At 42.0% G+C, this 25,806-nt stretch overlaps 1 protein-coding gene and 1 long non-coding RNA gene across 12 annotated transcripts in view; one reads left to right on the top strand and one right to left on the bottom strand.

Annotated features, from left to right (window-relative positions):
- Nucleotides 1-25,806, bottom strand: part of PPFIA2 (PTPRF interacting protein alpha 2) — a 285,944-nt gene that overhangs the window by 180,042 nt on the left and 80,096 nt on the right. For 2 of the 11 annotated variants that reach the window (XM_053406939.1, XM_053406936.1), the window contains exon 1: nt 18,160-18,416. The exons of 7 other annotated variants lie outside the window; for them this stretch is intronic. In XM_053406939.1, coding sequence (XP_053262914.1) covers nt 18,160-18,240 — 81 coding nt within the window. In that variant the 5' untranslated portion in view covers nt 18,241-18,416. Of the gene's footprint in view, nt 1-2,366; nt 2,516-18,159; nt 18,417-18,565; nt 18,589-25,806 lie in introns of those variants that run through there. 2 more of the 11 variants (XM_053406941.1, XM_053406943.1) reach the window with 2 other exon arrangements.
- LOC128422656 (uncharacterized) lies at nt 1,295-23,130 on the top strand. The gene is made up of 2 exons (XR_008332560.1): nt 1,295-1,437; nt 22,847-23,130. It is a non-coding gene; the product is annotated as an uncharacterized LOC128422656 (long non-coding RNA).

The raw sequence follows: 25,806 nt of genomic DNA on the forward strand, positions 1-25,806 counted from the left end.
AACAGTGAATATCTATACAGAAACCATTCAGGAGCCAATGCAGGAACCTGTTTTGACAGGGCAAGTGCAAATGCAGAAGATAATGGAGGAGGTTGTTGTTGAACCTCAAGTAATACAAATGGAGAGACCCGAGGCCCTGCAGGAGCATAAGCCGCTGTCCTTGAAGACTGAATTTGGAGTGGGCCAGGGGGGGTCCGGAGATGTTGGGGCCCTTAATCTTGGAGGGACTTTGAAACATGCTTTTAAATATTTTCTGGACTACACAGCTGATTGTGGGGAATGGGCTGATCTGCTGAGGAGAGACGGAGTTATTTTTGAGTTGGAGTATCCCCGAGACCTACTCCTCAATGAGAGAGAAAAGAAATTAAGAAAGAGATCAACAAAAGACAAGGTAAAGTGCAGGTGCAAACAAGAAGAAGATCTGCAGAAGGGACATGGAAAAGACTTAAGAGCCTCGGACATTAGATTACCAGGTTGATGGACTAGATGGAAATGGACAGGAAGGACTGACATAACCCGAGACCAGGAAGAAGAGACGTTGGAGGAAGATTGGAAGAAATTTTTTTAAAAAAATTATTTTGGGAATTAGTGCAAAATTAATGAGCATTAGGAAAAATGTTGGAATGAAAATATTTGGCTTTAGTAGAAATGATATAAGGAATTATGTATAAATAAATATTAAGTTTTAAGTTTTAAGGTATTTTATGGTAAGATAAGGTTAAAATAAATTAAGGTAAATTGAATGACAGAATATAGTGAAAGATGGAAAGGATTTGCTGAGTTAATTAATAGGTTAGACTGTTAAGTTAAACTACTCAATAAAAATTGAGAAAGATGGAAAGAATTTGCTGAAACAAATAATTAAACTAGAATACAAAAAGGGAGGTGTGAGGAGGTCGATGAAACAAGTAAATGAAAGATAAAGTTATGGAATATTGGATGTGTGTTTTTTCTTTATTCTTATTCTTATTGCTGTATCGATTTTTATGTCTTTTTTCTTGTTTTTTTTCTTTTTTGATGTATTGTTATGTATGTTTTGTTAAAATTTTTGTTGTTTCCTTTTCTTCTTTTTTCTGTAATTTTTGAAACTTCTAATAAATATCATTTTAAAACAAAAGATTCAGAGGAAAACCCAGAAGGGAAGAGGAATCAGCCATCCCCTGCTCCCAAGGCTTTGCTTAACTTCTCAGACTTGGAACACATTCTGCTCAATGCAGTCCTCGCCACTCCCTTTTTTAAAAGGAATGGCCCTTTAAAAAAACAGGCAGCTTGTTGGAGAAGGGGGGGTTAACTGGAGCCAGCCTTCATAAAGCCTCTGCATGCTGTTAAGACAGCAGCTCTCCTTGGGTGATGTCCAGGCTTAGTCTTTCTGGCTGGGATCTTCCATAGCCTACATTGACTTGACTGTGCTTTTCTGGCTATGATCCTGCTGTTACAGTAAGTGCCACTGCTTCTACCTGGTCTCCCATGGGAGTCCTAAACCAATCTATGACATCTCTCTCTCTCTCTCTCTCTCTCACACACACACACACACACACACACGAGAGAGAGAGAGAGAGGGGGTGGTTGCTGTTCTATGTTCCCATTAATCTGAACTGTGGAAGTTTGTAAAAGAGAGACATGGCCTCCTCTGTGGTTGTACAACTTGTTTCCAAGGAAGGTTTACCTTGCCCCTTTCTCGACTGGTTTTTAGGTGTCATGTGAAAGACAGATAAGTGAGTCAGCAAGTAGTTGGGCTAATAAGCTAATGACAGATGACCTGAGAGGCAGGGTAGTAGTTTGGCAGAGAGGTTGGTTGGGGCAAACTAATGACAACTCCTTCTACTGCAATGTTCTTCAACCTTTGGCCCCCATATGTTGTTTAGGGAAGTTTTTGATGTTTGAAGTTTTATTCTGTTTTTAGTGTTCTGTTGAAAGCTGCCCAGAGTGGCTGGGGAAACCCAGTCAGATGGGTGGAGTAGAAATAATAAATTGTTGTTCTTGAAGTGTCAGTTCCATCAACCCCAGCTAACATGATGGGAGTTGTAGTTTATTCCTTTTGTAAACCACTTTGAGGGGGTGATATATGCATGACAATCACGTGGTTTCTGAATTTCATGAAATTCATATAAATAATAGTCCAACAACATCTGGGGACCCAAGGTTGATGAACGCTGCCTAATGCCATGCTGCTACAGAGACCTTTCAGTAGTCAGTTAACAATGTCAACTGGAAGATCTGTGTTGCTTTTGACTGAAATAGTTCTACAACTTGGGATATAGTTTGCCTTGAAATCTTAGTCCTTTGGAGTTTTGGCCAAGTGTCATACTTGGCCCCATGAGCTTTCTTTGTCTAAATGTCAGCTTGACTGTGTCTGGAAGACTCACCCTACACTTTTCTTAGGATCAATACTATCCCATGATGAGGACATTTCAATACATTTCAGCTATTTATCCTTTTACTATTTTATACCACTCAGCAGTCAAGCACAATGGCTTACAACTATGGCTTTGTCAGACAAAGCATGCATTGAGTACAACAATATGTCTCTTTCTCTATAATTTCTGAAAGCTGGGGATGCTTTTGTATATTAGCAACATTCTGTTTGTCGTTTCTGTTGCTAGGATATGAGGATGCCACCCACCCTTGCCCCAGTCTATGATGACTTTGTCAATATTAGTCAACATTTCTTCACCCCAACCCTACAAAATCCTAGATATTTTCACAGCTAATATGCAGTATTAAAAATGTTGAATTTGGCAGATTATTCTTGTTTTACCAATCTTGATTTAGCAGATCATTTTAACAACTGACACTTTGTGACACAGAAGGATGTATATTTAGTTCCAATAAACCACTGATACTCCTCCTGCTTTTCTCTGCCATTGTTAATACTGACAGATAAGTGCTTACTCTGATTCATTTTAGTTGCATCTATCCTACTAAGGATACAGCATAAATGTTTGAAATAGGGGATAATTCTAAATCTCTGAAAGCTAAACAAGAGAGTTACGCAACAGACAGAAGTCTTTGCAGATGCATTGATCATGTTCAAAATGTCCAATAATAGTACAATTGAAGAGTAATGTACAATATGTCATTTTATGTTAGCTGTATCAATCTTGCATTTGATGTTAAAACATAAGAAGCTCCAACGTAAGTTGGATCAGGCCAAAGGCCCATCTAGTTCATCATCTTGCTACATAGGAAGCTACCTTAAAAAGGTAAAGGTAAAGGTACCCCTGCCCGTACGGGCCAGTCTTGCCAGACTCTAGGGTTGTGCGCTCATCTCACTCTATAGGCCGGGAGCCAGCGCTGTCTGCAGACACTTCCGGGTCATGTGGCCAGCATGACAAGCTGCATCTGGCGAGCCAGTGCAGCACACGGAACGCCGTTTACTTTCCCGCTGGTAAGCGGTCCCTATTTATCTACTTGCACCTGGGGGTGCTTTCGAACTGCTAGGTTGGCAGGCGCTGGGACCGAATGACGGGAGCGCACCCCGCCACGGGGATTCGAACCGCCGACCATACGATCGGCAAGTCCTAGGTGCTGAGGTTTTACCCACAGCACCACCCACGTCCCCTAGGAAGCTACCTTATGCTTAGTAAAACCATTGGATGCATCTGCCTCTGCATTTACACCAACTGGAAACAGCTCTGCAAAATTAAAGAGAAGGTTCTCTCCCAGACCAATCTGGAGATCCCATAGATTAAACCTGAAACCTTCTGCATGCTCCACCACTGAGCTATGGCCCTTCCCCAAGGGTGGCTGCTCAGATGACACTGAGAAGCCAGAAAGCAGGACTTAAGTACAACAGTAAAGATCTATTTATTAAGCACGTCTTATATTCAGTATCTTGTTCTTTGCTCTGAGGCAAAAAAATAAATACACACCATTAACTATTAAATGCAATCATCTTGTTACTTCTTCTTTTGTGGGAGGAAACAGAGCAGTAAATATATTTATTATTAATTATTATTATCATTATTATTATTACTAACTTCTAAAGAGACCACATGAACTAGGCTCTGCACATAAGACACAAGTAAGACACAGGTTCTGCCTTCAAGCTTCCAAATAAAAACAAGGCAGGAGGGAATAGAGCTAAAGAGAAATTTGAGATGTGTGAAATCAGTGATGTGGTGCATGAGATCAGCTAGAGTAAATGGAAAAGGTTTTATTTAGAGTCTCTGTACCAATGGAAGGAGTCAAGGGAGGAACATAGGAAGCTGCTTTACAGCAAGGCCCCATCTTCACCATACATTTAAAGCAGCATCATACCACTTTAAACAGTCATGGTTTCCCCTCCAAAGAATCCTGGGAGTTAAGGGTGCTGAGAGTTGCTAGGAGACCACTATTCCCTTCAAATGGATCAATTGCTCTTCCCAGGGAACTCTGGGATTTGAAGCTCTGAGGGGAACAGGGGTCTCCTAACAACTCTCAGCACTCTTAACTCCCATTATTATTATTATTATTAGGGGGGGCCATCATTGTTTTAAGTGGCACTGCTTTAAATGTATAGTGCAAATGTCAACCAAGTCAGGCCTCTGGCTCATCTGCCTCAGTACCAGCCATGGTTTTCCAGGGTCTCACTGTGCAAGGCAGATGCTGTAGCACTGAGCTACAGCCCTCCCACTTGAGGAGAAAGGGTGCTGCTGGAACTGAAGATACAATATTAAGTTTGTGGGTGACAAGAGTACCAGAGGAGTGAGGACAGCAGAGAGTAAGAAAGAAACATAGAAAGATATTGCTAGAGGAAAAGAATTCAACACTTACACACTGCTCTTCCTTTAGCAGTTGTATAATTAGGTGCCAAACAAAGTTACCTTGAGTAAGGTCCAAGCATTTGGAATGTAATTGTCCATTTCTTCTTTTTAAACTATTTCCATTGAATCGAGGTACCTGCCTTTTTTTGTCACTGTGCTGTTCAGTGGTGTCCAGTCAGTGGACTGGGGGGACTAGGCTAGTCTCTTAAATGTTCCCCTGGCGCCTCCTTCCCAAGGCCTGGGAAGTTTCTGCCCAGCTTAGGGAGGGAGGCACGATGCTCCAACGAGTCCAAGAGTCCTGTTTCCACCTTCCCACATCCTGCCTGGCTTTGGGAAGGAGACAGGAGGGTTCCAGCATCCTGCCTGAGGCCTGGTGCTTCCTTCCCAAAGCCCAGGGAGCTTCTGCCTGGCTTACGGAAGGAGGCGCAATGCTCTCATGTGTGACGTCAAAACGTCTCTTCCCTTCCCCCCACACTGCAATCACCCTCACAAGCTGGTGCCTCTGCCCCTAACTGTTCCTCTACACAAAAAATCACCACATGCCACTGCTTCTGTTGTAGGCAAAGTTCAGGTTCCTCTAAGAGAATCCTACACAGCAGCGCTTGAAAATGAAAAATGATTCCTCTTTTTGAGGTAGTCTCCTGTGTCATGAACTAGGCTGATCATTTCATTTCTACAAGATTAGATACCTTTCCTAAGAAACTCCTCCTCTGGATAGTCCTGGGGGAGAGTTGTTGGGTGTGTGAATATTTTGGGAGTCTGTCTGTCATCAGCGACCATTTATTTTCCTAGTTTGACATTTTTATCTTTAAGGAGCACACTTTCTGCATAACATAATCAAGCTTCCCATTCCAGAACAGCATCTGCAATGAACAGGCTACCCTCTGCTATGAATGCCAATCTCATTTCCAGTTTCTTACAGAACATTCAACAAAAGCCAAACATATAGTGCTAATGTTTCACTGTTCTGGTCTTCCCCCAAAGAATCCTGGGAAACTGTATTTTACCCCTCACAGAGCTACAATTTCCAGCACTCTTAAGAAACTACAGTTCCCAAGTTTCCTGAGCCGTGTGTTTTAAATGTACTGTGTGTGCACAGCCAATGGTTACAACACTTTGGGGTGGGAGGGTGTGTTTCTAAAACTAGGTTTGGGTGCAATGATGGCAGGTTAGCAAAAACCTTGCTTGACCCCAAGTCTCCCCACAGTGCAAAATATGTGATTTATTGTCAAAGATATAACAGCAGAGGCTGAAAAGCTATTTGCATATGTGGATTAATCCTGCATTGACACAGAAACAAGTATGAAGCACATATGGTTTGCTCCAATATCAGCAGCATAATACTTAAAACACAAATTAGCATCTCCTCCTAACTATTATAATGACAGCAGAAAGGGTTTTTATAGGAACACATTGCACTCATATGGCTAAGCACACAATTTTCTTCAACTGCATGTTGGCATAGAAGAGGCTTGATTGAGTTCTTATTTCAAAATATTAATACAGTGGTACCTCAGGTTAAGTACTTAATTCGTTCCGGAGGTCCGTACTTAACCTGAAACTGTTCTTAACCTGAAGCACCACTTTAGCTAATGGGGCCTCCTGCTGCTGCTGCGCTGCCAGATCATGATTTCTGTTCTCCTCCTGAAGCAAAGTTCTTAACCTGAAGCACTATTTCTGGGTTAGCGGAGGCTGTAACCTGAAGCGTATGTAACTTGAAGCGTATGTAACCCGAAGTACCACTGTAGGTCACATTTTAACATAAAACTTTCTCAAGGTGGCTTGCATGAGAACCATTTAAAAGTACCACTTCAACAATAAAAAAAGAAAAGCAAAGCGAAAACACACACTACAATTTCTTCAAGAGACCCACAATGTTAATAGACGAGCAATAGTAAAAGAGGAAAAAAGAATGAAGCCTATGTCTAGTCCGTAATATAATTTTCACCAAACATCATCTAAAAAGCAGGACTGGCCCTACCATTTGGCAAAGCGAAGCAGCTGCCTCAAGCAGATGATTTTGGGTAGTGATGAGGTGATGGAGGACAGAGTTGTGTATACCATGCAGCCTGCCCACCCCCCACTCCAGGTTGGTTTCCTGTCCTTAGGTGAATAATGTTGCCCCAGCACCAGTACTGAAGTAAGATTCATTTGCGACTGAGGTCAGTTTCTGTATGTTGAACAGGGGTGTCATTTTTCCCTCTGCCTCATGCAGAAAAATATATTGGGCCATACCCTGCAGTACAGACAACCCTTCATTTTCGCATGTTCAGTAAGTGCCTGACTGTGCATACATGCATTGTGCCAAACCCAGAAATGACCTGAAAATGTTACAAAAACATCACAAAAAAGTGGAACAGGGAGGGGTGGGGTGGAATGGGGTGTTTGCAGGCTTTTTACACTGGTGTTTCAAATATACAGTGGTACCTCGGGTTAAGTACTTAATTCGTTCCAGAGGTCCATTCTTAACTTGAAACTGTTCTTAACCTGAAGCACCACTTTAGCTAGTGGGGCCAAGGTACAACTGTACATGATTCCACTTCAATGCATTGAGCCTCGGAGCATAAACCCTACATAAATGGGGAGATGCCTGTATAAAAAAATATACTCCTCCTGCACAGGCAACCCACATCAAATAGATTTCCAAAAACCTCCTGAAGTGTAGCCTCTTTCTAGAGTCAGCTGGTAGTGAATCCCAGGGTTTTTCTTTCATGGTAAACAAGGGTTTGGTAATAATACTGCTGTTCCTGCTTTCCGTGGGGGTGGGTTTGCCTCCCCACCCCCTCAAGGAAGAAAGGTGACACAAGGTTGTCTCCTCCTCTGGAGGTGGTTTTGATGCCATGATGCTTCATGAGAATCGGAGGGGGTGCAGTTTTTTTAAAAAAAGGCTTTCCCACCCACTCCTCTCCCTCCATTGCCCTTTGCAGCACCCTCCCTCTATACTGTGGGCTTTGGTTGGTTGTCTTTTCTGGAACTGAGTAGGAAATTGGCAGCAGGAGCCCCTGATTGGCTTTTGGGATTCCCTGTTCTTGTCTACTTGACACTAGAATTCAAGGTAAGTGAAAGGCCCTTGGTAGGATGGAATGTGATGCAGAGGCTTCCATTTTTGACGAGACCTTTGAGGTGCTGCTCTAGGGAGTTTGCGCGTGGTCTAGCCTGCAACTCATGAGATGCATCATTAGGTCACACAAAGTTTCTGCATATTTTTTTTGGGTGGGGGTGCTTCACACCTCCCGCTGCAAAAGAAGTTAGCTATTTTACATGGTTGCTTTAGAAAGAAAAACCAAAATTCTGATTTTTCCCATTGAAAAGATAATTTCATCAAGATAACTGACTTCTTTAGCACCTGACAGCTGTGAAATCCTTTCTGTAATGACTGGTCAGTTTAATTACAGATCAATAATTTGACTGTTTTTAATACACTTGAGTAAATTACAGAAGGGTACTTCATCTATCATTTTATTTCCTTAGGAATTTTCCCTACTGCAGTCAACAGCCTAACATTTAGCATGGGAAAAGCAAGGTAAATGCAATTACAAATATTTATTTGTGTTCTTCCCTTGTTCTAGCAGGGGGAATTTCAGGCCTTCAGGGCAGCCTTTGCATCGTCAGTTTCATTTGGAGTAATGCATGCTGGAGACTTGTAGTATCTTTGTGATAAGATACAATAATAATGATTTACTTATTTGCCAATTTGATAGTTGTTATGGAGGCACAAAGCAGCACAGAAACAGACATTGGAAACTTGAAAGCAAAATCAATCCTGTCCTTAAAAATCCAACTCAGCTTTTTCCCAGTCATACCTAAAGTTCCAGATATTGGCTTTCTATTGCATTTTCTCGATAGTTTCATGGCCCATTCTCTTCATCATCATCTTCTTCTTCTTCTTGCTTCTCCTCCTCTTCTTCCTCATCACTGAGGTACAAAAATCTGACTACACCTGCTTGTCAAATGCAAAGCGTGCTGCAATGTACAATTTATCACTTTTTAACAACAAAAAGAATGGGGTTTGATTATTTCCCATTTGTTCTTCTGATTGTTTTAAAGTGATACCAGCTGAGTTTTACTATACTTCCAGTCCACAGTTGATTAAAAGACTTGTATATTTGGCAACTAGCTATCCAGATGAAAAGGCAAAATAAAAAGTGAGAATTCGCCATCAATCAATGTTTATTCCTGTCTGTCCAATGTGCCAACCAGACTGTAAATCTCCGGCTTTGGATAGTTAATTTTATTTCCCCATCACAGTAAATTTTAGCCTGTTACATGATTAGCCATTTTTGTTTTTATTTTTTGCACTGCTTGGTTTGGATTGCAAGGTTGGTTTTATGGAGACAGAATTATTTAATCGCTGTGCATCTACTTAGAATGAAAAAATTGTAGGTTTGTGTGTTCTTTTCTCCTGCTGCTATGTTGTATTTTGTGCTTTATATTGTATGAGTTTTAATGAATATTTTAAAATTATCCTTAATGACATTTGAAGAAAGGTGGCTTATAATTTTTTTAAAATAAAGCTCCAAGTCCATAAACACAGATGAGGAGAATGGGTGGGAATAATGCACAACTTTATTCTAGACCAGGGGAGACAACATGGTGCCTTCTAGATGCTGTTGGACTACGTCTCATAATCCCTGGCCAATGGCCAAGTTGACTGGGGCTGATGGGAGTTGGAGTCTAACAACATATGACGTGCCACTATGTTGGTTACCCTTGTATGTAAAGTACTAGAAACCTTTGTAATTAAGCAGTATATAAATACCTTAAATTAATAAAGTATCTAAATATCTACTACATCATTCTCTAGCTAAACAGTAGCCAACATGATGCCATCCAGATGTTGCTAGACTTCCATGGCCAAATGGTCAAGGAGGCTGGGAGACGTAGCTCGAAATACCATATTTTTCACTCTATAAGACACACTTTTCCCCTCCTAAAAAGTAAGGGGAAATGTGTGTGCGTCTTATGGAGCGAGTGCAGGCTGTGCGGCTATCCCAGAAGCCAGAGCAGCTAGAGGGAGCGCTGTGCAGCGCTCCTTCTTGCTGTTCTAGCTTCTGGCTTAGCCACAGGAAGCCTCCGCAGGGCCCGGGGAGCCTTCATCCTGCTGCCCTGCAGAGGCTTTGCGGGCTACCACAGAAGCCAGAACACTTCCCCCACCTCCCGCAAAAGCCAGGGATAGCCGCGCTCCCTTTAAAGAGCCATGTGGAGTGTGTGTGCAGCTCTTGGGGGCTTTTCCCCGAGGAGGGAGAAGGGCAGCCTGTCAGTGATGGGCTGCCCTTCTCCCTCCTCAGGGAAAAGCCTGCAAGCACCACACACACGCTCCACGCGGCTCGTGAAAGGGAGTGCTGAGCTGAGCCTGGGATGCATACAGGCTCTGCTCAGCACTCCCTTTAAACAATTTCCCCCCCTTGCATTCCCCCTCTGAAAACTAGGTGTGCCTTATCGTCAGGTGTGTCTTATGGAGTGAAAAATACGGTACATCTGGAGGGGCCCATGTTGGCTAGCCCTATTCAAGGCTTTTATAGTCCAGCAGACTCCTCTGAATATTAGGGTTTATAATCAGTTTTTTTAAAGGAATGCCACTAAATCATGGATGCTATCTCCATTCATACCAAAGGTAGGAGAAGAGCCACTCTGCATAACAGAGCAGCGCGAGTCTCTACAATATTTCGTTTCATAAATCTAATAAACTCAGTGTCAATGAGGCACTGATAAGCACACATCCTTTTGACTGATAAAGGACTTTCACACAACATTTCCAATTATTTGGACACCGTTGTGAACATATTTCAACTTGCTTCTACAGGCAGATTGCTCAAGTGCATGCCAGTCCCACAACATTTCAGAAGACGAGACTAATATTGCTACAATCACTAAACAACCCAACAGGCTAAACAACGTATCTATTCAAATGTCTTGCGCTGACTAATGTTGGTTGCACAATAAGATGCAAGAATGCACCCTCTAATTGAAGTTTATTGTTTTTCCAAAGAATGCCTAGAAGCCCACAAGCAGAAATCAGCTGGGCTCAGAAGCAGAACACAGGGTTGTGGCAGCACCACAGTTCCTGGTACTTTTACTGTCACCAGCATCGCTTTAGATCCAGATGGGACAGCAATCTAACTTCTTTCTTAGCTTAGTACAAGTTAAACTGAGATACAAAATTCTAAATCTGGAAATTCCCCTTATTTGGGCCAAACTAGATGTGACATGAAATGGCTTCAGTGGGAGATTTCCCCCAAAGCAAATAGCTTCAGAGAAGGAATTTTTCTCAGGGCTGTTGCTGGGTAGAAAAGGGTTGATTTCTTCCCTCCACCCCCTTAATTATCAGCCTGATGCTATTTGCAACACACACACACACACACCTGTGTGTTCAAATCAGTGCAAAAACTTCAACTTCATGTACAGTTTGGCTCTTCTGTTTAACTTGCATTGCTAAACGAATGATACACTTGAATAATACGTTTTTCAAAAAAAGGTCCCACTGAACTTTTGAAATTGTACATCACACTTGATTTCTAAGCACAGGTTGAAGGTTAAAGCTCACCTTCCCTTCACATGATGTACATGTGTAGAATTCTCAACCCTTGTTTCTTTTATGGTATAGTGCATTTATGTTTATGTTTTTAAAAGTGAGTCACTTAGGCAGCAAGTGACAAATAAGTTCAATAACTGGGGGTGAGAATAATAGGGGGTTTTTTCTACCCAGCGCATAGTTACATTTTGGAATCTGCTAACAGAAGATGTGGTGACTGCCACCGACTTAGAAGGCTTTAAAAGGCAGGGTGCCCCCAAATGAGAACAGCTGCAGGAGAAGGCTATTGCCCTCATGTGCTGGTTGTGGGTTTCTTAGCATCATGTGGTTGGCCACTGTGGGGAACTGGAAGCTGGGCTAGATATCCCCTTGGTCTGCTCCAGCAGGACTTTTCTTATGCACATAATCCCAGCAACACCAACACCAAGCATGGGTAGACTGTCTGAAATGGTCTAGAAAACTACTTGCAACGCAGAAGCAGAATACGGACATCTAGTCCACACTTTTAAAGAGATGGAGCTATCACTTTCTATTTAGGAAGACTGTATTTTCATAGCAGTACGGCACCATCTTTGTCCACCAGAAAAATGTGACACTCATCAAGGGAAATATGAAGTATCCAATATTCAACTGCATGTTAAATTTAACACATCTCTTTCCTTTACTCAATATAGCATAAATCTTAATCCATTCCTATTGTCACATGGCATCTATGTGCACCTGTGTGTGCCCTCCCTGAGCGTTCCCTTTTACAGTGGTACCTCGGGTTAAGAATTTAATTTGTTCTGGGGGTCCGTTCTTAACCTGAAACTGTCTTAACCTGAAGTACCACTTTAGCTAACGGGGACCTCCTGCTGCCACTGCGCTGCCGCTGTGCGATTTCTGTTCTCATCCTGAAGTAAAGTTCTTAACCCGAGGTACTATTTCTGGGTTAGCGGAGTCTGTAACCTGAAGCATCTGTAACCTGAAGCGTCTGTAACCCAAGATACCACTGTAATTGCTTTGACTGAGAAAACCCCACTGGATCCTCCTTTAGAGAACCGTTCTGATCCCAATAAGCAGTTCAACTTTGGATGAAACAGGATCCAATGTGTACAGCAATCTATTCAGGTTAAAAAAAAAAGTATGTGTAGATATGTCATTTATAGATACACATATGTCTAAATGTAACCATTAAACAATTAATGTAAATTGCTTCCAGAACATTTAGCATTTTACTATGCATCAGAAACTGAATTAAAAGATGCAGGTTTTGGGGTTGCTGTTTTTTTTAAAAAATACTCAAATAAAGTTATATTTATTCACTTTCATTCATGTGGTAAATGAAAATTTAATTTTATAAACACTGAAACTAATCTGCAGGAAAATGTGTGCATTAACATAACCAGCTAGAAAAAATATGCAAGAGGAAGAACCTCTGCTTGCGAATCTTATTGGTGGGATTCTCATAATCTTATGGAGCTTTTCACCACTGAGTGTCTTGTGTACAGTGGTACCTCTGGTTACGTACTTAATTCGTTCTGGAGGTCCATTCTTAACCTGAAACTGTTCTTAACCTGAAGCACCACTTTAGCTAATGGGGCCTCCTGCTGCTGCTGCGCCGCCGGAGCACAATTTCTATTCTTATCCTGAAGCAAAGTTCTTAACCCGAGGTACTATTTCTGGGTTAGCGGAGTCTGTAACCTGAAGCGTATGTAATCTGAAGTGTATGTAACCCAAGGTACCACTGTATGTCAACTCCAAGCCTTCTTTCTTGACTGTGCTGTACTCAAGAAAATATAAGCAAATAATTGGCACAAAGAATAAAAATAGGCAGGTGATAAAACACATACAAATGAAGGATTTTTCTAAACTGCATATGCATTTCATCACTTTGTAATTAAACTCAGCATGTAAAAGAATACATTTGAAAAGGATAGATTTCATTTAAAAATCCACAATACCTTCCGCTCTGCCTAATGGATAACAAATAGCAGGCAAATTTATATAAGGGAAATATGACTCATATGCCTTGTGTGTTTAACAATATCTTATTTCCAGTATGTGCGTGTGTGTTTCTATATATAAATATATAAACTTTGCTGTCTGGATATACTGAATATGCAAATACGATGCAGGCTTATTTTAACAGTATTACTTGTAACTATTAGCAAATATCACATCTGGACTAATTTTAAACACAAAACATCAGCAGGACTATTAATAGACTTGAGGCTACTCACACGATTAAACAGTTGCAGATTAAAGGGACTTGCGCAGGAACCCAGTTTTGACTGAAACTTAGATGATGATCAAAGAGTTTAGAAAGACACATAACAAGTCAAGGGGTAAGTGGGGGAATTATGATGGACAAAAACTGAGGGTGTCAGATGGAAAGGAGATGGAAAGGGAAATAATTCTCTTCCACCCCAGCCCTCCACGATATTCCAAGCTCTGTCACCCAGTTCTACGGGTTCACATATCTACCTGCTCAACTGCAGTGACACCACAGTAAATTCAGTGGTGCAGATCCGTCTTCTGATGCAACCAGTTTGTCAAAATCCCATTATAGCCAGTTGTTATAATTTACACACACACTGAACCAACTCTATGTAACTGGATCTATGGTAAACGAAAGCTGATGCCTACAGAGAGCTGTCTCAGGTCTGTTTCCACCCCATTTCACCTGTATTGGGCCCTATGCTCACCAGCATAGGAGCTTTGCGTTTAACATGTGGTGGGGAAAGTGCTTGCTGGTACAGCAATGTTTACAAATGGTGGATGGGATAGATAGTGCTCTTCTTGAGAACTCTTGCACAGTCCATAGCCTCAAATCCAGTTCCGAGGGCAACTTAGTAGGACTTGAACAGTTTGGTTGACTGCCCCCCCCCCGGCAATGCTCAGTATGGCATGAATATTATAAACTCTGTACAGTGGTACCCCAGGTTAAGAACTTAATTCGTTCTGGAGGTCCGTTCTTAACCTGAAACTGTTCTTAACCTGAAGCACCACTTTAGCTAATGGGGCCGTTTGCTGCTGCCGCGCCACCACTGCATGATTTCTGTTCTCATCCTGAAGCAAAGTTCTTAACCCGAGGTATTATTTCTGGGTTAGCAGAGTCCGTAACCTGAAGGGTCTGTAACCTGAGGTACCATTGTATAATGCCAGGTTGAAAAGGAAGAAGTGTGGGAATGTAAAACTAGTCACAACATCTTGTTCGAATGTCCTTCGGACTCATGAAACATGGTATCCAATGGCAAAGCTATAGTCTGGGCCTTTGATTTATGGCCCAGGAGTGGACCAGACGGAGGAGGTTCTCAATAATAATAATAATAATAATAATAACAACTTTATTATTATTATTATATCCCACCCATCAGGCTGGGTTTCTCCAGCCACTCTGGGTGGCTTCCAGCACATGTAAAAAGTAAAAAAAGGAAAAGTGAAAGTGAAAAATGTAAAGGACCCCTGGATGGTTAAGTCCAGCCAAAGGCTTCTATGGGGTTGCAGCACTCATTTTGCTGTGGAGCCGGCATTTGTCCACAGACAGCTTTCTGGGTCATGTGGACAGCATGACTAAACTGCTTCTGTGATTGAAACCAGCAAGGAAACGCCATTTACCTTCCCACTGCAGCAGCTCCTGTTTATCTACTTACACTGGTGTGCTTTTGAACTGCTAGGTTGGCAGGAGCTCGGACAGAGCAACGGGAGCTCACCCTGTCATGGGGATTCAAGCTGCTGACCTTCTGATTGGCGAGCCCAAGAGGCTCAGTGGTTTAGACCACAGCGCCACCCGCCTTCCACGGTAAAAAGTACCACCCACAGGAGCCCACTGACACTGCTGTTGGCCGATGTCACCACTCATGAATTGCTAACTTCATGCCTAAGTGGCTGTGCCAGTCCCCGCCCCACTCCACCAATACCCACATGGGGACAGAGGAAAACTTCTGGGCAATGCGGGAACCCACAACATTTTGAAAGAAGCACAGTATCTCATTCAAATGTTATTGGAACCAGGAACCTTTAACGAATAAGTACAAGTGTGAAAGCAAACTATTCATTATAGCTATATGGCAGTATAAATGGCTGAGATAAACAATAGATACATTCTGGATAAAACATATGCTATATCCTTTGCTGTGATATTTAACAACAAAAATGCCACCCTCCTTTCATGGAGCAGCTACAGTTGAACCCAAATGAATCTACTTCTCAAGAAAAAATGCCTAAGGTTTCACTGTAACTTATCCCAAAGATAAAATATAAAAGATACAGTACCCTTTAGTGTTATATCTAATCTTCAGTCAGGGGGAAGAAGTAGTTGGGGGTGGGGTGGAAGGGGAGGGGGTTACAAGTGAGATATGCATCCTAACTTCATGTTTTAACACAGCATCCATTTTTAATAGAGCACTTTAAACCGGGTGTTCCTGCCTTAAGATTTAATACTACTGCTGTCTGTGGCCATAATTCAGAATGTGACCAATTCACGATTACTTGTTTTCCCCATTCCATTCCATTCCATGCCCTGCCTTGTCTGTGCAGTTTCAGAAGTGTTTTATGGTGTGGGTTGGGAATGGGCTGCTGCCTAAAGAGGAGAAATTAGCAGCCCCAGCACACCTAAGAGAGCTCTCTGAATCATGGCCTATAAAACAAAAATAAATTAATAACTCAAGCATAAATATTGTGGTGTTACAGTCGATCTGGCTGAACATTTCTAATGCAATACAAGGGAATGTACTGAATTTTCATGCTTGGAATTTGGGCTCTAGATCTGAGAGGTTCAATGTGCTTAGAGAGCTTCAAATCTCCCAGGCTTCCTATGTTCTCTTCTGTGAGACAGAAAATGCCCAGAATGGGGCATCTGGAACCTTCATGCACATCTCTTCATAACGGAAATAGGAAGCACCTGTTTTTATGTATTAAAATTTTTAATATATGCTGCCTTTCGGAGTAGACCCTTTCAAGGCAGCTTACAATACTATGCAGTGATATAATAAAAACACTGCGAATCAAGAAACTAATAAATCAGGTAGCCCCTCCAAAATGACTAAAATATAATCAAAGTCCACAAACCATTTCTATTTTATTTTTTTAAAAAAACCCTTCATGGGAAAGTCACTGAAAGCAGGTGACCTTTAAGATCTTTCAGAGAGGCCTGCAGCATTGTGGTCTGGTGGAACCCAACAGGCAAATAATTCTAAGGCCATAAAGCTTCATGCAAAAGCTTGGGATCATGTCCTTTGACTGCCTTCTGGTGTCTAGTTACGCCCACTTAAGTTTTGTTTAGGTGCACAGACCTGCCCATCTGGGCAAAGGATTACTGTTAAGTTTTAAAATAAAAAAGTAAGTTGAAAATTTATTTGGTAGGGGTTGGAGGCAAGCAGGAAAAGGGCAGGGGCAGAAAAATTGGGAAGCTGTTATTGGATAACTCCTCCCACCACCCATGACCATGTTGGCTGTGGCTTATGAGAGATGAGGGCAGCAACATCTGTCCATGGAACAGGGTTCAATACACTGAGAATATACAGGAACACATATAGTATGGGAGACTGCAGAGTTTCAGTTGTGTGTCTAGGGAGAGGGAGAATTAACCAATCTGGAAATGACCAAACTTTGGAACACTCACATTCCTGAATCACTGCCAGGATCGGCAGAATATCACTGTGTGAAAGATAACACACTGTTTCAGCACAGCCTTCAGCTATCAGTGGATATCAATGTAGAAAAGGGCAGGATGACAGGGTTAAAAATAGCACCACAATAGAGGAAAGGAATATGACCTGAAACAAACACAAATATATTGCAATACTTCCAGAGTCAGTGAGTGAGATGGATTGCTTTGCATGTTATAGATTTTAGCCTAAGCATTTTGTTCCTTATTTAATTATGATTAAATCATTAAAGACCCATCACAGATTATTACTTTGTAACTGCCAAAACAACAATGGATTCAAAATGAAGCATGGGGAGCTTTATTTTAATCCTGACCATATAAAGAGGATGAAATGAAAAAGGCATTGCAATTTTAAATAATGGTATGTGTGGATTGCTGTAAAGAGACAGATATCTTTAGACTTTATCTGTTGTGTTTATTTGTTCCCCTTTTCTTCTGAATAATTGAGTGGGGGGTAGAAACCGAGTGTGTGTGGGAGATTACATATTTATCTTAAAGCATAGCATTAGGGATTTCGTTTAATCAAATGACATGGGGATGTAGCTAAGAGAATGTCAGCTTTACATCTCAGGCATACCAATAAATGGGGAATGATTTCTTACCATTCTTTGTAAGCAATGAAGAAAATGTCATTCATTTTAGCTGAACTTAGCTGATAAACTAGAGAGCATGATAATCTAACAGTAGATAACGCTTCCCTTTGGCATGCATAACTGTTCCTGCCATCCAAAACGACCCCAAGAAAAAGCCACACATCATTAGCTGGGGCTTTAAGGTTGTAGAAACCCCTTTCCTCTTCTCCAAGTATATCATGCAAACTTTCGCAAAGCATTACTGTATATCGTACATTATTAGCACACTGCAACTATTTCAGGAATGCTCTTGCAACTCCTGTCTAAGAAATACAAAAAACACATTTCTACCTGAGAAATAATAATTTTAAAAATCTTATGATCGAGCACATTTTATGCACAGCACTGCAATAATAATAATAATAATAATAATAATAATAATAATAATAATAATAATAATATGAACACACTCTTCCTGGTTTCATCTAAAATTACAGATAACCTTTACTTTGCTGGGGGCAACACTATGTTATTTTGAAATATTTACTGCTGAATACTTGAAAACCTCATGTTCTGTTTTCCCTTGTATCTCCCCCCCAAAAAAACTTTTAAGAGCAATTAACTTCCTAATAACTTGAGTAATTAAAGCTCACTTACCTGGAAAGTATAAAACCGAGTTCCATTCGGAGGATATACCTTTGGGGACCCAGAGACAGTGCTCATATCAGAGAAAATCATTTCTGCTCACAGACACAATAAAATCCACAAGGAGCTACAGAAAGAGGCAGAGCAGAGCACTATGCTTACAGGCAAATCCTCCCATACATTTCAGGGAGGCAACTGTAGAAAATTGCATCTGCCCCATCCATTCAGAGAGAAGACTGACAGCATGTGAATTCCCCCATGCCTGCATTTGCGAGCTTAGCTGGAAAGTCGTCAGTCAACAACCTTTAGTTCAGCGAGTTCTTTTTTAAAAAATGCCAGAAGGGGGAAAAACACACACACATACACACAAGACTTTGTTTTTTCTATATAAAAAAAATTAGAAGCTAGAACAACCTACAGTGAAATGTAGCTGGTGCAGAATCTGGCAATGTTTTGGACCCTGCCCATCTGTTCTTAGTGATAATCACCTCCCCTCTTCTACAGACTAGCAGAGTGATTATGCTAAGCATCCCAGTTAACCATTAGCACACAGCTTCCTTGCAAGCAGGCAGGCACAGTGTAAGACAGGGGACCTCTTCTGACTAACCCGAATCATGTCACGTATAATGCTCAGAGACGTAGGTGACGAAAGAAAAGAAACGATTGTATTAGTTCATTGCAATGCAGTCTAAGATCAGGTTGTGGATATTTCTTGCCCCACTGACTGCACAATTCATTTTGTTATACATGTGCAATACAGGGGCAATGAACTGGCAACAACAGTAATGCAGTATTTTGATTACTAAATGTTTGTCACCATCCTTGTTTCACAAGAACAAAACTCCTCCGAGCAAGCATTTATTTTTAACAAGCAGCCAACGTTCACTATGTTGATTGGGCTCTGCCAGCCACACACATATACTTTGGGATGCTTTGTAAACAGCATGATATATATTTTGTATTTTATTTTTAAATCCCACCATGCTCAAATTCCTTGGCACCTTCCGAACAGCAAAAATAATTGGCTTGATTTACACTCCAATGAAAGGTGGTGATTCAAATGAAAATTAAAAAGCAGCATCAGGTAGGGAGGAAATTGGGGGGAGGGTTGTCACAAATGTTAGACCCATACAAAAACATTGCTTTAGTAGTAGAAAGTATTAGTGTGCGGCAAAACAGCTTAAGAAATGAATCTTTAAGAAATAAACCAAATCAACAGAATCCTTTCACATTTGACTTTGGACTAGTTCAACGTTTTAGCAAAATGTAACACCGTGTCTCCTGTAAAAGGTTTCCACCGCAGTTAGCATATTCCTGGAGGAACATAGATGCATTCTTGTGTAAATTTGCCAACTTCCAATGCTGCCAACATTCTGTTATAGAACATACAGCAGAGATAGGAAATCCTACAGGATTCCATTCCTTCTCTCATGTTTTAACTCCTACTGCTAAAATTCAGAGCACAATGATCTCATCCAGTAGATTACTTCCAAAAAACCCAGCAGGGCCAAAATGGTTGCATCAAAAATAGACTTGAGAGAGAGTTGGCATGGGCCCAGAGTTCAAATCCATGCTCGACAATGGACGCCTACTGGGTTCCCCAGGCTTCTTCACTTACCACTATATATGGAACAGTAGAACCAGAATAGTCAGAACCAACCAGTGAGGTTCTTCCCAGTTAAACAATGACGACAGCTGGCACCACCCACATCATTCTGGGTTTTCAGGCTTTACAGAGTAGAAGCGTATCACTTCAGGATGCAGATGGGAGATCAGGTATTACAATGCTGCTAGGAGTCAAAACTGCCTTGAATATTTAAAAGTAAGCATGTCAGAAAGAGGAATAGGCTAGGAACTTCCACCCTGGTGTGCTAGCTTTGGAGGGAAATGATGACACTGGACAGATTTAAATAATCCCAATATGCAACACGCAAGCTTGCTTACTATTGAACTAAAAATGCTGATCTAGTTTATATCTTACTGAGTATAAAAGAGGCCTTACTCTACACATCTGACTATATTAAACATATTTGACAGACAATTGACCAAAGACCTCCTTTTCCAAGAACAAGGTTATTCCTGCCTTCAGGCTATGTGTATTCCCCCTACAGACTTCAGAGGCCCAGGAAAGTGGTGGAGTGGGGGGATTCAAAGAGGCTGATATAAAAAAGGTTGATAAGCTAGAGCACTGGCATTAGCAGTGGAGGAGGAGAGGTGGCAGATGGCGTCAACTCTATATTATTACAAAACATTTCTATTCAAACCCTCAGAACGAAAACTACATACCAACGTTATTAAAAATACAATTTCAGAAGTCCCACCCCCCTCAGAAAAGGGTTCAATGCATGATGTGTTAAAATTCAGAAGCATTGTTTCTAATCGCATATAAGAGTAGAGCTGGAGAAATATTCCTATGACCGTGATGTGTTGCAACCATTTTTAATGCTGCATTTTAAATTGTTGCAACCGACCCTGGGCGACCTGCTGGTGAAGGGTGGGTAATACATTTTACAGCAGCAGCTCAGGGGGCAAATCTGGAGCACTTTCGAGTCCGACAATCTAACGTAGTCAGAGGTACCCCACAACACAGAGGCAGTTGTGTCTTGTGACCCACTCTGCAGACTGTAAAGGGGAATGGTGGCATATAAAAGAGTGCCTATGCCTAGCTGAGGCTGGCATGCCAACTGTGGCCATTCCTAGAGACTGCAGAAATGGCCATGGTAATGCATGCTTTAGTTACATGGTATCTGGATATTTATTTATACATGCATACATATATATATACAGGGGATGCAGGTGGCGCTGTGGGTTAAACCACAGAGCCTAGGACTTGCCGATCAGAAAGTCGGCGGTTCAAATTCCCACGATGGGGTGAACTCCCGTTGCTCAGTCCCTGCTCCTGCCAACCTAGCAGTTTGAAAGCACGTCAAAGTGCAAGTAGATAAATAGGTACCGCTGCAGTGGGAAGGTAAACAGTGTTTCCGTGCACTGCTCTGGTTCGCCAGAAGTGGCTTAGTCATGCTGGCCACATGACTCGGAAGCTGTACGCCAGCTCCCTCGGCCAATAAAGCGAGATGAGTGCCGCAACCCCAGAGTCGGCCACGACTGGACCTAATGGTCAGGGGTCCCTTTACCTTTACATACATACATACCCCACCCATATGGCTGGGTTTCCCCAGCCACTCTGGGAGGCTCCCAATCAAATATTAAAAACACAATACAGCATTAAACATTAAAAAGTTCCCTAAAGAGGGCTGCCTTCAGATGTCTTTTAAAAGAACTCACTCTGAAACTCACCTACAGGTGCTACCTAACACCAAGAAAGCTAGCACTGATACACCCAGGAATCTCACCAAAATGCTGGAGAGGGTGCACCTCCATAGGCACATACCTCAACATGTGGTGAGAGTGACCCAAAATCCAATTATTCTGGACAACAGCCATACGAGAAATATGTAAAATAACTAAGCAAGTACAGTGGTACCTCAGGTTAAGTACTTAAATCATTCCGGAGGTCCATACTTAACCTGAAACTGTTCTTAACCTGAAGCACCACTTTAGCTAAAGGGGCCTCTTGCTGCTGCCGCACCGCCAGAGCACAATTTCTGTTCTCATCCTGAAGCAAAGTTCTTAACCTGAAGCACTATTTCTGAGTTAGTGGAGTCTGTAACCTGAAGCGTATGTAGCCTGAAGCGTATGTAGCCCGAGGTACCACTGTATTAGAAATCACCCCAGAATTGGCCCTACTAAACATCTTCCAAGACAATAATGCCCACTTATAATCTCATTTTAACCCATTTTAAATTAACTCAGAAAATGGGACATTTAAGAGACAGTCCAACTATACTCACTTTGCCTACAGATGAGAGAAACAGGGGGTTCTAAGCCTGCTGATTCTCCTAGACGTCTCAGTGATATTCAGTGCCACTAATCACAGTATATATTTTGGGCTGGCTCTGCAAGTTGGCAGCAGCAGCAGCAGCATGTTACACTGACTCCACTCCTAGCCACAAGTTGCTTCCAGATAGTAGCACTGGAGAACTTCTACTCCATGACACAAGATTTGTGCTGGGAAGATCCCACAGGGTTCCATTCCCCCCCCCCCCCCCCGTGCTGTTCAATATCTACATAAAACTGCAGGGAGGTGTCAAATGGGGATCTGGAGTGTGACATTACCAAGATGCTGATGTTGCCTAATTCTATCTCTCTGTTCCATCAAATATAGAATGGTACCTAAACTTTTTGGGAGTAGCATTTTGATAACTATTACAAATATCCACTAAATTTAGAGTCAAAGTCTCCCATGTCTAAAACGGACCATCTCAGTGTGCCCTCTTGAACCTTCCCTATTCAGCCTATGAGCTACAGGAGTAACGATGCATCTCTATTATACCATATTGTATCATTGAATAATGAAATCCCTGCCACAGAGTGTCAGCAAACTTAGAACGATGCATTCAGATCTTTGTGATAGCTACCCATAGATGCAGAAAATTATCTGGATATTGATGCTTTCTCAAGAGCCTAGTGATTCAGTCCCCCCCCCCCCCACAAATAATATACAGGGCAAAAGAAAACAAATCCATCTTTTCTATCCTAGTTTAATGCTTCACAAATTCAATATGGTGAAAGGATAGAAAAGGCAAACATTATAACTCCTAAGCAAGAAGGAAAAGAAACAGAGTTTCCAGTCCCACAGGCAGATACGGCAAGTTACACTTCAGTGATGTAACCTTCAAGTCGTAGTGTGTGAAATCTAGCATGCTATTGTCTCCTTGGGACGCAAGGGATGGAGGAAGAGTCTAGAACCCAGTTAGAACCATGAAACGTAGCATCTCAGAAGGCAAATCAAGGATCGCTCTTCATGAGAAAGAATCCGGATGGTCAGTAACGTTTCTACAAGGCAAGCCTGAACCTTTAGATTTCTTAGTCCATCCGAAAATATATCTGATATAGCAAAAACAGTAAAGCTGCTGAACACTCGCCTTTTTGTAAGAGGGCTGTTAATTTTTTATTATTTATGTCACTTGCTGGTTTTATTAGGATTGCTTCACTGCTAAATGTGTTTCATTGATTTTGTGCATATTGTTTTAAATTTGTACACACCTGTTTTTTTAATGAAAAGTGATAAATTAATCTTTTAAATAAACACACACGTACTTGACTAATCTCTCTCTCTCTCTCTCTCTCTCTCTCTCTCTCTCTCTCTCTCACACACACACACACACACACACAGAGTTATATTTGCTTTTATTTTCCCTCGCCACCCCACTTGCATCTAAAGAGAAGCTGCAAGGGGTAATATATAACAGATAAATGTGTGCTATAATTTTGTGCTATTTGGATGACTTTAAGTGGCCTGTCTCATTATCACTATATGAACATTTCTGAAGAGCAGAGCACTTACAGGACAGAAATGCGAGAGAAAATAAAGACTATCTTTGCAAACTAAAATGGATTTTATATAGAAGCATTTGCATGTCCACTACTTGAATTGAAAAATCATGGACAGACAAGTGTGTGTGGATCAGACCAAGGGCCTATGGAGAGCTTATAAGCAGGAAATAAACATAATAGCCCTTTTTGAACGACAGTTGAAAAGCAAAACTATGGTCCAATTCACAAGTAACTGCAAACCATAATTAATGGCTTACCATAAATGAAGCGATTACTCCTCATTTCTCCCCCGTTGTGAGCAGGAGCAACAATCCTCAATCCCTGGGGATGTGTGCGCTATGTCCAAACTGGGAATGTGGTTTGTTTTGCTCTAACAGCTAGTAAGCCAAGAAATAAAATATTATTCACCGCACATGTGAGAGCCAAAAAGGACATAGCTAAGTGAACCCCTCTGGGATGGTGTTCCGACATCTTGGTGCCACGGCAGCAAAGGCCCTGTCCATCATATTCACTCACTTCATCTCCAGACATAGCTGTCAACTTACAGATTTGAAAATAAGGGACCAGCAGCCTCAAAAATAAGGGATCAGCAGCCAAAAGAAGGGATTTTAGTCAACCAGCTGAAATGCGAAGTTAAAAGGGACCAGATAATTTTGGAGAGCAGCCCCGGTTTTTAGCCCTTCGTTTCCAGAGGTTGCTGCTCAAGATACCAGCCGACGAAACACTGCAATTAAATAACTACAAGCAGCAACCACTTTTCACGCAAAACGAAGTCCAAGCTATGAAGATGCTGCTGCAGTTCTGTATCTTTTCTCTCGTGCTCCATCTGCAGCTCTCAGTTCCATCAGGCGGGGCGGGAGGAAGGGGGGTGGAAATAGCGCCCGAAGTAAACCCACAGATCAGACCATCTATGCTAGTCTACCACTACAAATCTATGGGAGAAGTGCTTGCAGTCCTTCCTCCGCTTTCCCCCTCTATGGTTAGCCCTTGGAACACCTGCCTGCGCGTCTGCCTCCTCCTCCTCTCTCTGAACTGCTTTCTCTATGGTTGCCTTCGCTCTCCTCTCAAGGCTCCTCAGCAATTCATAGGCTGTGCCAGGCTGCCCATCTCATCTGGGTCCTTTGGCGGTGCAGCAGCAGTACGGTCTAGCGGGAGCGGCGGCAGCGACGGGCAGAGGGGAGGCCCCAGGCAGAGACGCTCAGTTCGGAGGCAGTGAGCAGGATGGTGGTGGAAGGGCCTGAGTCTCCCACCAGTCCTGGCGGGGAGGGGCTCCCAGGGACCGAGGCTGGTGAGAGGAGGCCGGAGGGGGGTGGGCCAGGCAGCCAAGCAACACAGTTGGAGCCTCCCTCCTTCCTGGCCGGCAGGGAGGGAGGGAGAGGAGCTGCTTCCTTTGAAACCCGGGAAATTTAAGGAACATCATCAATAAGGGACAGCAGCGGGACACGGTGCTGGGATAAGGGAGTTTCCTGCCAAATAAGGGACGGTTGACAGCTATGTCTCCAGAACAAGCAACAAGACCTTCAATGACTCTTAGTGTTTGGGTAGGACTATGTGAAATGAGGCTATTATAAAGGTAACTTGGCCCCAGACCATTTATGGCTTCAAAGGTCAGCACTTTAAGAGGAAAAGTGTAACTGTAAAACTTTTCTGGAGCAGGAAATGCTGTCGTACTTGTGTACATTCAATAAACAGCCTGCTCATTTTCTTTTTTAAAAAAACCCACATAAAAGACAAATGATGGGACATTTTGTAAGAAAAAATGTTTTGATTTCTAGTAGAGACTTGTCTGCATTAGATAAAAGGAATACGCTTTCCTTTTCAGTGTTCACAGCATGAGAGGCCAAATGTCATTTCTCACTAACCACCTTGCGCAGAAAACTACTGTTAAAATAAATAGGGTAGAAAGCGAACATTCTTGAATACTTGGACCAGCAAACCAAAAGATTATTCAATTCCAATTTCATGCTAGTTACAGAATAGAAATGAGCACAAATCAATAAGAACCGGATGATTCTTGACCCTAATCACTATTAACATTAACAATGCTTGCAATGGGAGGAATGTCCAGATGAGGCTTTCCTTCTCTCATTTACTGAGCATAGTCTTAAAGGTGGGCTTGGAGATGACTGCTCTCTCTGGACTCTTCCGTCTACAACAAAACAAGTGATTCATTTCACTGCTTCCTCTGGGCTCTTGACATAGTAGGCCCTCATCATGCATTGTACCCATGTCAAGGAAGTAGCACCCACATCACCCCCACTC

The sequence above is a fragment of the Podarcis raffonei genome, chromosome 10, assembly GCF_027172205.1.
Source record: "Podarcis raffonei isolate rPodRaf1 chromosome 10, rPodRaf1.pri, whole genome shotgun sequence".
Taxonomy (NCBI): domain Eukaryota; kingdom Metazoa; phylum Chordata; class Lepidosauria; order Squamata; family Lacertidae; genus Podarcis; species Podarcis raffonei.